Below are 13,013 nucleotides of genomic sequence, written 5' to 3' on the forward strand. Positions count from 1 at the left end.
CAAATCCATACAGCTAAAACAGCTGCAATATTGGAGGTCCAAAGGAGAAAAATATATATATTTTAATCACTTTGGATGGAGAATATTCAGTAAAGTATTGCTTCCCTGTGTTTTTTTTTTTTTTTTATACAATTATAATGTGTGTTCACATGGTGAGATAGCTCTTGGAGAGCGCTTTAACAGACACAATTAAACATAGGAGAATTCACACATTGGATTATCATAAAGGGCGATGTATTAGGTCAAGTTCTGGTAGTAGTGCTTTGGTTTGGTTTAGCCTAAATACCAAATAGAATGCGGATACAGGATGCTGTACTGTCAGTATCCACAAAGAGCGACATCTGCTGACCACAGTGTATTTATGAGCTATCTGACACATACTTGCTGTAAACGCTGCTGTAAATCAAACACCAATGCCACTAACAAATTTGAATTCCGTCCAAAAATAACTGCGCACACTGGAATAATCGTGTTATCACCGGCCCACAGTTTAGGCCACTAAATGAATATTGAGTTACACTTAAACAGAGAGCACAAGCGTCTCAGAACAAACAGATTTGTATTACCCTTTTTTTTTTTTTTTTTTAAATCCCCCAAACCCACACATTTAGGTTACTTATGTTTTTATTTACGTGCCTGTCCTGCAGAGCTGACTCAGCCCTGGCTGCTCTCCGTGGTGCTGAATTTTTTTTTTTTTACAAGGCCTATAAATTAAGCCTATAGAGAGCTGATGTCAGACACGGGCATAAAATCAGGTATCATTACTGTGTGAATAAAAGTCCTCTTTCTCCTGACTGCTGATGTAATGTGCTTTTTAAACACCACTCTCAATACCAACATAGAACAGACGCACAGGGGTCCGGTGCATGAACGTAACACTGACTCCCCTGCTGTAAAGTGAGACCTGTAACTTTTACTGATAGTAGCAGTAGCTCAACTACTTCATTAGACGCTGCCCTCCATTACAGTTCCCCGAAATGTTGCCCTACCTGTTACCATCAGGAAGGCAGAGCTGCAATTCCTCAATTACACCGAGGGGAGGCGCACGTCCTGAGTTCCCACAGTGCGTGTTGACATCAGAGGTGAAAACGTGCGGCGTTGAACTTGTGCGTGTGTCGCTCTCCGTGCCACGACTCGCCGTTTCTTGTCCATCTTGTGAAGCAAGCCGAAGCAGTCTGTCGTGCTGTCATAAAAGGCCCTCCGAGCGTATTCACATGTGTCTTTTGCCTTGTCTTGTCTCCTGCGGCGAGCTGTCGAGGCTGTAAGGCGCTCCGCCTGCAGACTGAGCGGGGTAAGGTAGGTAGGTTGTGGGATCTGGCTTGGTGGAATGACGCTTTATTTACATATGCCATTCGGATTGTTACTGTTGTCCTGCAGCATTTAAGTGTCCCAACGTGCAGCCGAGAATGTGTCATTGCTTCGCAGAGTTCCTGCAGAAGCATAACATGCAGCATGCGGCCGTGCGTCTGATCTGAAATACGAACAGTAGGGCTACTGCATTAGGAGCGGCGCCGCAGCATTCCCGTGTTGGGATGTAGGACAAAACTTTGTGAGGTGATCACAGCTGCGGCCTTTTGCAAACTGCGACAACACCTTTTTGAGGCTGATATCTGCGTTGGACGTGGCCTCGACATCCGAAAAGAACAGCTTTTTCTTATTGATATTGATGATTAAAAATTGGTCTGGAAAATAGAACAAGCACTGCTTAATGAAAGATTCATTAAATTGACAGGTTGTTTGTGGTCTGTCGGAGCAGCTGGCCAACCACCGCACACAGACGGGGTCTGTAAAGCCTTGGAGGACAGACATATAACGTCCTTGTGGTGAGATTCTGGATAAGAAAGACGGATAAAATACTAAACTGGGATTTTTTTTTTTTTTTTTTCTGTGGTCTATTCAGGCTCAGGGAAGAGAGGGAATGTTAAACATCCTACGCAGGTTACATGGAAAATTTATGTCGAATGCCAAAACAGCAAGATCTCGTCTGAATTTCAATATGATGAGTTATTTTGCAGACTCGTGTTTAGCACGCATGTCCCCCTGGTTGAGGAGAGCAAAAAAGAAGAAGGGCGCTCCACAGGAGTAACAGTAAGGTATTGTTCAAACACCGATAGAAACAAATCACGGCAAAGAATTAAAAGATGGGACTCAAACCAATTCAAGAGACTGACAATTAAGTAAAGTAACTAGTTTACTATGTTGAAGACAAACTCATTGCACACATTTCTGCATAAAAGGCCTATGCAGATATACGTCCTATAGAATATTATATATATAGCTATACATATATATATATATATATACACACACACACACACACACACACACACACATAATTATTTTTTTTTACGTTTATCTTATTTCAAATGATCTTTTTTTTTTTTTTTGTAAATCTATTTCTGCTTCACTGAATGTTGGCATGTCTTATTTATATCACTAATAATTTCCTCCAGCAAGCATGGATTGTGTGTAGAAGTTATGATCGCTCTGGAGCTGATCAGGAGGCCTGCCGACCTGCGAGCGAATAAGATCGGGGGATGTGTGAATGCTTTTATATAACAAATCTAAATGCGGATCAAGGTTCAACAACAAAGTTCTAAAAAAAAATAAAATAAAATAAATAAATAAATCTACTAGACTCACTAGGTTCACCTGGACTCATCTGAAGTTTGACTAAGTTTGGAGAGGCCCGTTATTTTCAACTACTGCTTTTCATGTAGCCTACGTCACTCGTTTCTTGGCATGTTTAGTAAGAGGCTAATAGTCGTTGGAGGATTTTATCAGCAATTCGTTAGAATATTTTACTTTTGTAATACAATATTTATTTATTTCATTTTGTAGCTTGTCCTTTGTCCTAATAATTCCCGAGCATAAAATTTGGAATAATTGGTTCACCTCTGCCTTTGATCAGCGTTCTTACTTCATATCAGTCTATACCCGTCCACTGGATATTGTCTCATTGTTATATGCTCATTAACTTTAGGATTATTTCAGTGTTATACTTTTAGACATCTTTATTTATTTGTTTGTTTATTTAGAAAAGGTTAGTAAGTGTTTTGAATTTATATGCAGATGCAAAGCAACATTTAACATCTAAAGACATCTTAAATAATAGGCCTATGTGTGTCCACTGTGTGACAATAACTGAGTCACAGTCTACGCATCTGTAAATAAACAGGCATTTATGAATGGTAAGAGATTTTAAGTGTTTTAGTTTCTGGGATAGATTACCTGTGATTGTATTAGGCTACTGAATCCCACTGAGGCCTTCAAACAGCTTTTAAGACGCATACACTGAAGAAATGTTGATGTAGTCAATTTAAAAAAAAAAAATATTTTCAATTATGTGATAAAGTTCTTTTCCTTTACGAAGAACAATAAAGTAATAATTTGCATGTTAAAACAAAAAAAATGCAAAACTGGCCCATCATTAGTAGTAAAATAATAGACTTGTTTTAAGCGAAATAAATAATAAATAAAATTTTGAGGATGATTGCTCAGTCTTGTTAGATGCATATTTGTTAAGTGCATAAGGAATATCGACTGAAAATGTTGTAAGAGAGCGTCCAATTTAAACGGAGTTACGCTGCTGGTCATCCTGTTCATTTAGACTTTGAGGAGGCTGGCGTATGTTACAGCAACTTCAAGCCTTCACACACATTTATATACACCAATAATCAATAAATGTCAATAAAGATATTCCCAAATAAAATATAAGAAGGTGTGCCTGAAATGAGAGTCGGCGTACAGGATAGTCATAGTAGGCTACAGCCTTGGTGTGGCCCGATGTGGGTGCAGCTCTGGCTGTTTGACAACCCTGAAAATATATGTGAAAATCGAATATAATAATGTAGAAGTTTTATGGCATTCTCTCACAAATATTTTAATTCAACCTTATTGGCCGCAATTATTATCCCATCAGCGTGTAAAGGCCCGGCTGAATTAGCCTCCAAGTCTCACAGTTTTTCACATGCATTCAAACTGCTGGTTGAATGACTCCAATAAAAGTCTGGCTTCGCTCTTTCCTCAATTTAAAAAAAAAAAAAAAATAGAAGAATTACTTCATTTATCATTTTCTTGTAGCATAGACTATAATTTTCCAGAAACGCTGAAGTTGTTTGAAAGAAATATTAAAACACTCTGACATGATGTGCAGGGCTTCGGACAAGCGACAGCAAATTACGTAAACGAATTTGAGCTAGATTTAAAAAAAAAAAAATATATATATATATATATATATATATATATATATATAGGCCCATGTAGCCCATGTTTCCAGTGAAAGGTCTGCGCAATCAAATTTGTTTCCAGCTGGACCAGATGGAAGATTTATTACTGTGGAGAAAGTATCGCCAGCATGGGGACAGTATTTGCACAAGTGACCAATAACAGGTAAATGTGGTGAGGAGGATATATATATTTATATATATTTTTTTTTAATTATTTTTTTTAGCAGAAATAAACCGATAACTACAATACTATAATTCATTTTCAATTTCACCCGAGAGATGTTTAAAAGCCTATAGCCTATGTAAGCTTTGTTAAATAGGCAGCTGGCCTAACTTCAAATATACTGTAGGGATGTTTTGGTCTCTTAATACAATGCAGGTCTATGCTGTAGCCTATAAACGTCTAATTATGGGGGCACAGATTTTTAGGCTAGTACTGAATGATATGCTGCTGTGAAGGAAAAAAAAAAAAAAAAGCAGCTCCGATACAATAAACACCCCTTGTTGTTGAATGCGACGGCAGCATGGGGTCGGTTGGCCTGACAGACAGCTGAGTAAAGAGGCAGGCCTCTGGGCAGCAGCAGCCGCCCCACTGCCGCACGGTGCTCGGGGCAGACTAAGACACCTGTGTGAGGTAGACAGACACATGTGATCCAGCCTGGTGACGCTCCTGACCAAGGTGTGGACTCAAGTCATAACTTAAATGACGTTAGAGATAACTGATAAATAACAACTTGACGTGATAGCAGCAGTGAGGCCAAAGACTAAAAACAATGCTATTGTTCCTTCTGTGCCTCTCATACGCGCTCCTGATTGGCTGCGGGTACTGTAGGTACTGTCACAGGCCCAGGCGGCCTTTTATAATCTGACGGAGCTGAGTGTTTGCGCCATGTCTGGACCGGTGAGCGCAGGCCCACGGATGGCGTGACTTTAAAAGTTATGAACGTTTCGATACGTTTTTCTGCTTCTGAAATGACGTTAAGGTGACCACGGCCACAGGTCACAGAAGGAAGAAACCAGCGGGCTTTTACCCGTCCTCACCTTCTGGGGTGAGTAATAATAAAGATGGATATTACTGTGGCTTTTAATCCAACTAGCCGCAAATAGGCTGAAGGCAAACCTTGCCATCACATCAACTAGCTAACACAGTGTTAGGATGTAGCCTAATCTTTGCATCAATAAATACAGTTCCTTAAACTATTACCTTAACCTAGGTTAAATGGCCACCGTCTGCCCTTTCTCCCGACATGCTCTGACAATAATGCACCTCACTGCCATGGCTGGAAAGCACATGTGAATGTAAGTCGTGAAAGAACAAACTCTAATTTAATGTTTAATGGATAAATCGGGTGATTTCGTCGAATTCTGAAATGAATTATAACGCTGTGTGTTTTCAGTGTCACCTCCTTAAAGCTGATGCAGGTGGACTCCTTAAACCAGGATCTGTCATGGATCCTGTGCCACTGGCTGCACAGGCCCGTGAGTGAGCAAAGAAATGACCACTCGTGTTTATCGGTCATATTTTTTTATCTTAAGTACGAACATTATTTTATTAAATACTCGTGAAATATCGTTGTTGTTTTTTATATATATATATATATATATATATACCGGGTTATGAGGTCTAATGACTAAGATGCGAAACAAGGGTTTCAGAATTAGACTGGAGGGACTTGATTGCTTTGACCGGATTTTCTTATGACTTGCAAATCAATGATTTTGGCCCAATTTTGGAATCGTAAACACAACTCTTAAACTTCAAATGAGCAGTAATGTCAGGTTACCACAAGCCATTATTTGTAAAATAATCGGCACGTTAATTATGTATAGAGACCCATGCCATATTAACAAGTGCTACTTCGGAAGGATATGTATTTTCTCATCTTATTTAAAAGCACAGGGTGTAAGCTAGGGTCTTTCCAGTGGCAAACCCCCCCCCCCCCCCCCCCCCCCTGAATTTTCAGAGGCCGTATGAGAGGTCGAAACTTAACCAGAGAGCGGGGGGTGCATTTCTTCCGAGCAACCCACAGTTTCGTTTCAATGCAATTTCAACTCATGATCTGTGGGAGAAAATACACCTTCATCGCTCTGCATTAACGTCTCGTCTCCCTCGTCTTTTTATACATCTGTGTAGATCTCGCGAGATCTCCGGCGTTGGCTGTGGCTGGCCGTGGCTTTGCAGCAGACAGAGGGAGAAGGCAGGCAGGCAGCATCATGGCGGACAGAGACAGTGGAAGTGAGCAGGGAGGAGCAGCCACGGGCCCAGGCTTCGGTTCCATGCACCTAGCGGCAGGAGGGGCGGGCTCGGCTTCCGGGCTCCAGCATGAGACGCAAGAGCTGGCGTCGAAGCGAGTTGACATCCAAAACAAACGCTTCTATTTGGACGTTAAGCAGAACGCGAAAGGCCGCTTCTTAAAGATAGCAGAAGTCGGGGCCGGTGGAAACAAGAGCCGCCTCACTCTCTCCATGTCCGTGGCGGTCGAGTTCCGTGACTACTTGGGGGACTTCATCGAACATTATGCCCAGCTGGGTCCGAGCAACCCGGGACTGGTACAAGACGAGCCCAGGCGAGCACTCAAAAGCGAGTTCTTGGTCCGAGAAAATCGGAAATACTACATGGATCTCAAAGAGAACCAGAGGGGACGGTTTCTGAGGATCCGACAGACCGTTAACCGGGGGCCCGGTTTGGGATCCACGCAAGGCCAGACGATTGCTCTGCCTGCCCAGGGACTTATTGAGTTTCGTGACGCTTTGGCTAAACTTATTGACGATTACGGTGTAGAGGACGAACCTGCAGAGTTGCCCGAAGGGTCATCATTGACTGTGGACAACAAACGGTTTTTCTTCGACGTCGGATCCAATAAGTATGGTGTGTTCATGAGGGTAAGCGAGGTGAAGCCAACGTACCGCAACTCAATTACGGTGCCCTACAAAGTGTGGTCCAAATTTGGGAATACTTTCTGTAAATATGCCGAGGAGATGAAGAAGATCCAGGAGAAACAGCGGGAGAAAAGGGCATGCGAGCTGCAGCAACAAGAGGAGATGCAGGCGGACGATGGAGACGAGGATTGATATAGAGAGCAAAAACATGCAAGAGTAATGAAAATAACAAGAGAAATATAATTAAAACTCTACTGTATAAAGAAAGAAATCTAAAGATTTAACTGTAATGGTTTAACTCCAAGGGAGCATCACCCACAATATAAGAAACCTCCACAACCTGACAGTTATGACATGTTGTCACTCATCGCTGGATGTTACCCCACTTATCCACCATTAATACAGTTAACAGGCTGCTAAACAAAGTAATAACATTATATTTGAACATTGTTTCCTACTTGACAAACAATATTGAACTGAGTGTTTATTTCCCTTATTAACAGAAAACTTTTGTACCAGTTAAAGCTATTGTAAAAAAGTGTTTGCAATGTTCAAATGGAATTATTGCCGAGTTCCGATGAAAAAACGTCTCCTTTTCATGTGAGCTAATGACTTCAGCACAAATCAGATATTTTAATTTTTAAACCAAAATTCAAAAACTTTGTAAAAGGTTGTCACATGTACTTGCCATCCTATTTACCTTTACCTGTGAGTAGAGATGTGTTTACACATAAATCATATGAGGGCTAGGCCTGCTTCGGAACCTGGTTAGATGTCATGCAGTATAAAAAGGAGTATAGGCATTTTCATGAAATGAAATAAGTGCTCTATTTGTTGTGCAATATGCATTGCATAAAAATCAAATATATATTGAACTGGTCAGTGGATCTTGACATGATGACATTTGCCAGAGGCATTCAAAGAAATATTAATATTGTAATTTTTGTTTCAGTTGAAATTGTTGCCATGCAGATGGATATATTATAGACTACCTTTGTGTCTCGTTGTTAATGCAATGTGTTCATTTTAAAGGTACTAAATGTGTATTTGATAGAGGAAATGCAGTGACAACATGTAGCAAATGGCCTGAATTGCAGATTACTTAACAAGACAAACACCCCACACATACTGTGTTGATTGGCTTAGTGGTGTAAAAAAAAAAAAAAAAGAAAAAAAAGAAACAGAATTCAGCAGAGCGTCATTGGTTAGTACACCTGAAACAGAAAAATTTTATGGTCTCATTCAGTCATAAAAGTCTAAATGGTGCCAAGGAGTGCTGTTGCTGCATGTTAATCTGCACTAAGATTTCGTTGGTCTCCCAAAATATTGGCTCAAGGACCCTTCTATATGTATCTTTATCTGCCTATATTGTACGAATCTCAAGTTTGAGTACCGAGTGATTCCATCCAAAGGCTTGGTGTATCTGTAGTGAAAGTTGTTTTCAGAGCGTGATTGTAAAAGGAGCGATCGTGCGAACTGTAATTACAATATCACCATCACACTATGAGGAGGGACACAGAGGAGCACGCCTGGATAAGCCAAGGTGAAGAGGGCTCAATTTACCTGTTGATGAACCTCCAGTTGTGAGTCAATGGATGTGCCCATCCCTACAAGTTTTAAGATCTGAAGGTGTGAAGTTCAGTGGGGCTACTTTGGATACATGCTCATAGCTCTACTTTAGATTTGTAAGCCCAAATATCTACCTGGGGTGATGAGATTCTGTTTTGGTCTAATTGTAAATATTTGGGCTGCCACACGGAAAACAACTGGTTCTAATCCAGTTCAGTCGCATCTCATAGATGTGTGATAGCAGTTTTATAAACTCTGTCAGTAAACTCCAGAGAAACTGGCAACAATCAGATAATGTCAGATTTACCTCAGCATTGAATTAAATGATTGCTCCCATGTTTAGATTGACTGGAAACCAGCAAACTAGACTGTCCTTGACCACCTATTTTTGGAGCCTCTGGTATAGCCTAAATGATATGTGATTGGGAGCATCCTCTTCAGCATATAAACAACCTGGTGCCTTACACACTCCGCATGCTTACACGCTGGCCTGGTGCTTTGGATCGCAGTTTGGCTTCTTTCTGTTGTCGTTTCCTCTTAATTTCTTCCATTTTTGTGTCTCAGCCCCCTTGTGTGCTAGCGCACGACTCGTGGTGCTAAAAGGGTTTGTTACAAACTCTTAAGAAAAATAGGAGCAGAATTCTTAACTTTTTTCTGCTACCTTCCTTCTTCCCCAACTTCATTGCCATCCCCATTTCCCAGCCATCCAGGTATCGGCCTACATGTAAACATGGAAGGGGGTGGTCACCTAGATGCAAGATGATGCAGAGGAGTTGGCTCTTCACTAGCCAAGCGCATTAGCAGGGAGAGCAGGGGCTGATTGGGAACATTGGCAGTGGCCTGAAATGATGTAAATTGTTGGCAAGCCCCCCTTGAAATGCTCGTCGTATGGCTTGGGTAGTTATGTGTAAGTTGTAAGTCGCTCAATTAATGGGGAGTAGCAAGCATGTCTTGTTTTGTTTTTTTGTTTTACGTAGTTTTACCTTTTCAGCATTATTCCACATTATTTGTAATTTTGGAATGTTTTCGCCCACAAAAAATATATCTATTTTTTCTGTGCAACATTTCATCACTGTGTGCAATATCGTATGTGCCAATGGTGGCAATATATGTATATCAATTAAATATATGATTACTATTTGAAAGCATGTGGCTGAATTCCATGTTTATTTCTCATGAAGGAGTTGTATGCCTTTATTTGCACTCAAAGCTCCATCCTGGAGGAAAATATAGTAAACCAAGGTCTTAGCAGCCTGTTGGGTCAAGCAGTTCACATAAGTACTTTAACTTGAAATAGAACAATGTCACTGTAAGTATGCCTCTCCCTAGGAAAAGGGTAAACTTGGCTCAAGGGTTGTTGAAGGTAGACTATAAACACACAGTGGAGTTTTTGTGAAAAGGAAAACTTAAGAAACAGTGAAATCTCCATTTAGCTTTAAGCTAAGAAAAGGTGCTTCAGTCCAATCCTCATTAAGGTGTATGGTGAACTGTCTTCAGTGGTTGTTGTGTGTAGCACTTTGCTTTCCCAGGTTAATGAAATGCCTGACTAATACTTGTTTAAAATGATTTCAACAAAGAATGTCATTCTCTCCTATGTTGCCTCCTTTTTTTTTAAAAAAAAGAGGGGATTTGATTTGCTCATTTGGTTTTGATGCATTAAATATAATTTATGTACATTTGACAAATTTTAAAATAAATTTAATTTACCCATGAGGGAAAATCTGCATTCAAAATGTATGTGTTCTTCATGTTTCATTTCTTGTTGGAAAGAAAACTTCCAAAATGTCGACAGTTAACTGATGAAAAGTATGTTTAATTTTGATGTAGTGTTGTCTGAAATGTCTAACTCTACATTTGCAATGATACTAATTACTTAAGCTTAATTTTACAGCCTTTAAAATGCAAACTTTACAATGACAAGTACCTGATGACTCATGTCTTCTTAGAGATTTTTACATTAGTACTGTATGTGTAATACCGGGCTGTAAAATAAAGCATTACTTTGGTCTCAAAAAACCCTGACTATGCAATTTGTGATCATCTGTTTGTCATGATTGCTCTTCTGTGAGCTTTACTGCTCATGAAAGACTATAGCTTACTGATCATGACGCAACAGAACCTGCATATATTTTAAGTTTTGTCACAATTTGCAAATTTTTTTTTTTTTTTTTCCTGATATGAGTTTCGGGTTTTCCATGTTGTTACATATGTGATTAACACAGGTCAAAGCCAAAGAAATGACACTTTAAAATGTGAGGAGATTTTAGATTACTTAAAAAAATTAATTACTTAATTAATTTTATAGCCATTTAGAAGTTAGAAGGATTTCTAATCAAAAATTAGTTTTCTGGTTTAATGCGTGTTAATAAAATGGTATGCTACGAAAGATGTTAATTATTGTAAATACTGAAAATAGTCCAAGCATTTTCATTCACCAGATCATCAACAGCCTGAGTGTTGTTTCTGCCTTAAATGACTGAGTTGCCATGACATGAGGAGATCTTGCCAGGGCTGTCAACCTTGTATGGATTTTTATAACTTTAAACTGTCCTGTACCTTCTCCTCGACCATTTACCAGAGGAAACCCCTTTAGAAACGTGAATATACATAAGGATGACTCAATTTTGTATCTCCCACCACCACAAACATTCTCTCTCTAGGGAGGTCAGAATGCAGGGTCGGGATAACTCAAAGGCAATTTTGCAGAACGTTTTTATGTTTAGGCTTTGTTGTGAAGTATGTGTGCGTCATGCTGGCCATGAAGCAGGGAGACAAAATTGAAGATGTGCTACCCTAAGATGGACTCCAACCCAAATGCCAACTCAGATTCTGACTTTGCTCTTTATCCAAGAACCCCACAGAGCGGATTGGTTTTGGTCATCACAGCTTTGGAAGCACAAGTGCAATGCATCAGAATCATGATAAATTGTATTTAGTCAAACCAACACTATATTTGTGAAAGCACAGCGTTATCTATTGATGAAAGGTTATATAAATCCTTTCATTTTCACGCATGATGGTTTGCCAGTCATGCTACTGAGAAGCACAATGGCAATAATTGCTTACAGGAATGCTGCTAGGGAAGATTAATATAACAGGTTTAGTTGGGTCCAGCTGCCAGGCTGTTAGCCGAGAGGAAGCTACTTGATCAAATTCATTTTTTAAATTGTGGCTGCAACATGGTCACTATCACCTGAGCACTAACTGACAGCAATAATTATTTAACAAAGCCTGTTTCAGTGTAAATCCGGCCGCTTTTTATCCTTTGTGAACGGACACCTGCGTGCATGTTTACTTGTGGTGTTGTGTTGCTGAGCTTCACAAAGCCAAGAGGTGGCGGCATATGTTTGGAAATGCTGCCTTCACTCGAACGTCGCTTCCATTTTTTTATTCAACTTTGTAATTTGGTGCTGTATTCTGAAGCAGTTAAACAGGCCTTAGTGGTGACGTAATTCATAAGTGGGCTCCTCCGGTTTTGGCCACTAGAGGCTGCTCTTTACCTAAAAATGATGACTAAGGAACAGGGAACTGCAGAAGAATCCCACAGGAGGAATATGCCTTTGTCTGTACCATTGTAGAATTAACCACAGACAAGGTAAAGTAAACATCTATTTAAATAAATGTCACAAAGAACATGAGCAGTTTAACAGGGCTTCTACATACATAGAATGTATATCTACAATTTAGAACCACTACATACAATTTGGGCCATAATTTAATATATTTTATTGTCTGAACTTTTGTTTGATATAATAAAATAAACAGCCCTTGAACAAAATGTAACATTTACACCACCTGAGCTCACCTTTTAATGTCACAGTACCTGGCAAGATCATGATCAAGACATCAATCAAATTTCTCTCTAATTTAAAGGGAGAACACACAACAATATGTGTTAACAGTATGTTTAATATATCTGTGCCATATATCAGATGGCCAATGATAAGGGAATGAGATCCATTTCTCTACTGATATTTAAGCAATAATTTTTTAAGTACATACATGACAAATGTTTCAGGCACTTTTCCTCACGCAGTGCCATCAGGGAGACATCTGATCGGTCTCAAATTCCTTCTGCAGCATGACAACGACCCTAAACATATGGCCAGTCATAAAGAACTATCTTCATGTGACAAGAAGAACAAGGAGTCCTGCAAGAAATGGTATGGCCACCACAGAACTCAGACTTCAGCATCATCAAGTTGGGATTAAATGAGGAGACAGAAGACACTGAGATAGCCTCAACCCACTAACAACTACCTTGAACAATTACGCACAGCTATGGCCAGGAGAACTGCTGTTGCTGCTGTTTAAAAGGCAAAGTTTTTTCTGTTT

At 39.8% G+C, this 13,013-nt stretch overlaps 2 protein-coding genes across 3 annotated transcripts in view; one reads left to right on the plus strand and one right to left on the minus strand.

The window, feature by feature from the left end:
* Positions 1-13,013, minus strand: part of nrg2a (neuregulin 2a) — a 92,751-nt gene that overhangs the window by 72,788 nt on the left and 6,950 nt on the right. The gene's annotated exons all lie outside the window — the stretch shown is intronic.
* On the plus strand, positions 1,116-8,295 carry puraa (purine-rich element binding protein Aa). Of its 2 annotated transcripts, none has more exons than XM_071461578.1 (2): positions 1,116-1,296; positions 6,364-8,295. In XM_071461578.1, exon 2 carries the CDS (start codon positions 6,444-6,446, stop codon positions 7,299-7,301), a length of 858 nt encoding a protein of 285 aa, XP_071317679.1. In that variant the 5' UTR covers positions 1,116-1,296; positions 6,364-6,443; the 3' UTR covers positions 7,302-8,295. The 2 variants fall into 2 exon arrangements, with proteins under 2 accessions (XP_071317679.1, XP_071317678.1); XM_071461577.1 differs by lacking the exon at positions 1,116-1,296 and adding an exon at positions 5,070-5,278.

The sequence above is a fragment of the Trachinotus anak genome, unplaced genomic scaffold, assembly GCF_046630095.1.
Source record: "Trachinotus anak isolate AG129_WGS33_773 ecotype Australia unplaced genomic scaffold, CSIRO_AGI_Tana_v1 ptg000024l, whole genome shotgun sequence".
NCBI lineage: Eukaryota > Metazoa > Chordata > Actinopteri > Carangiformes > Carangidae > Trachinotus > Trachinotus anak.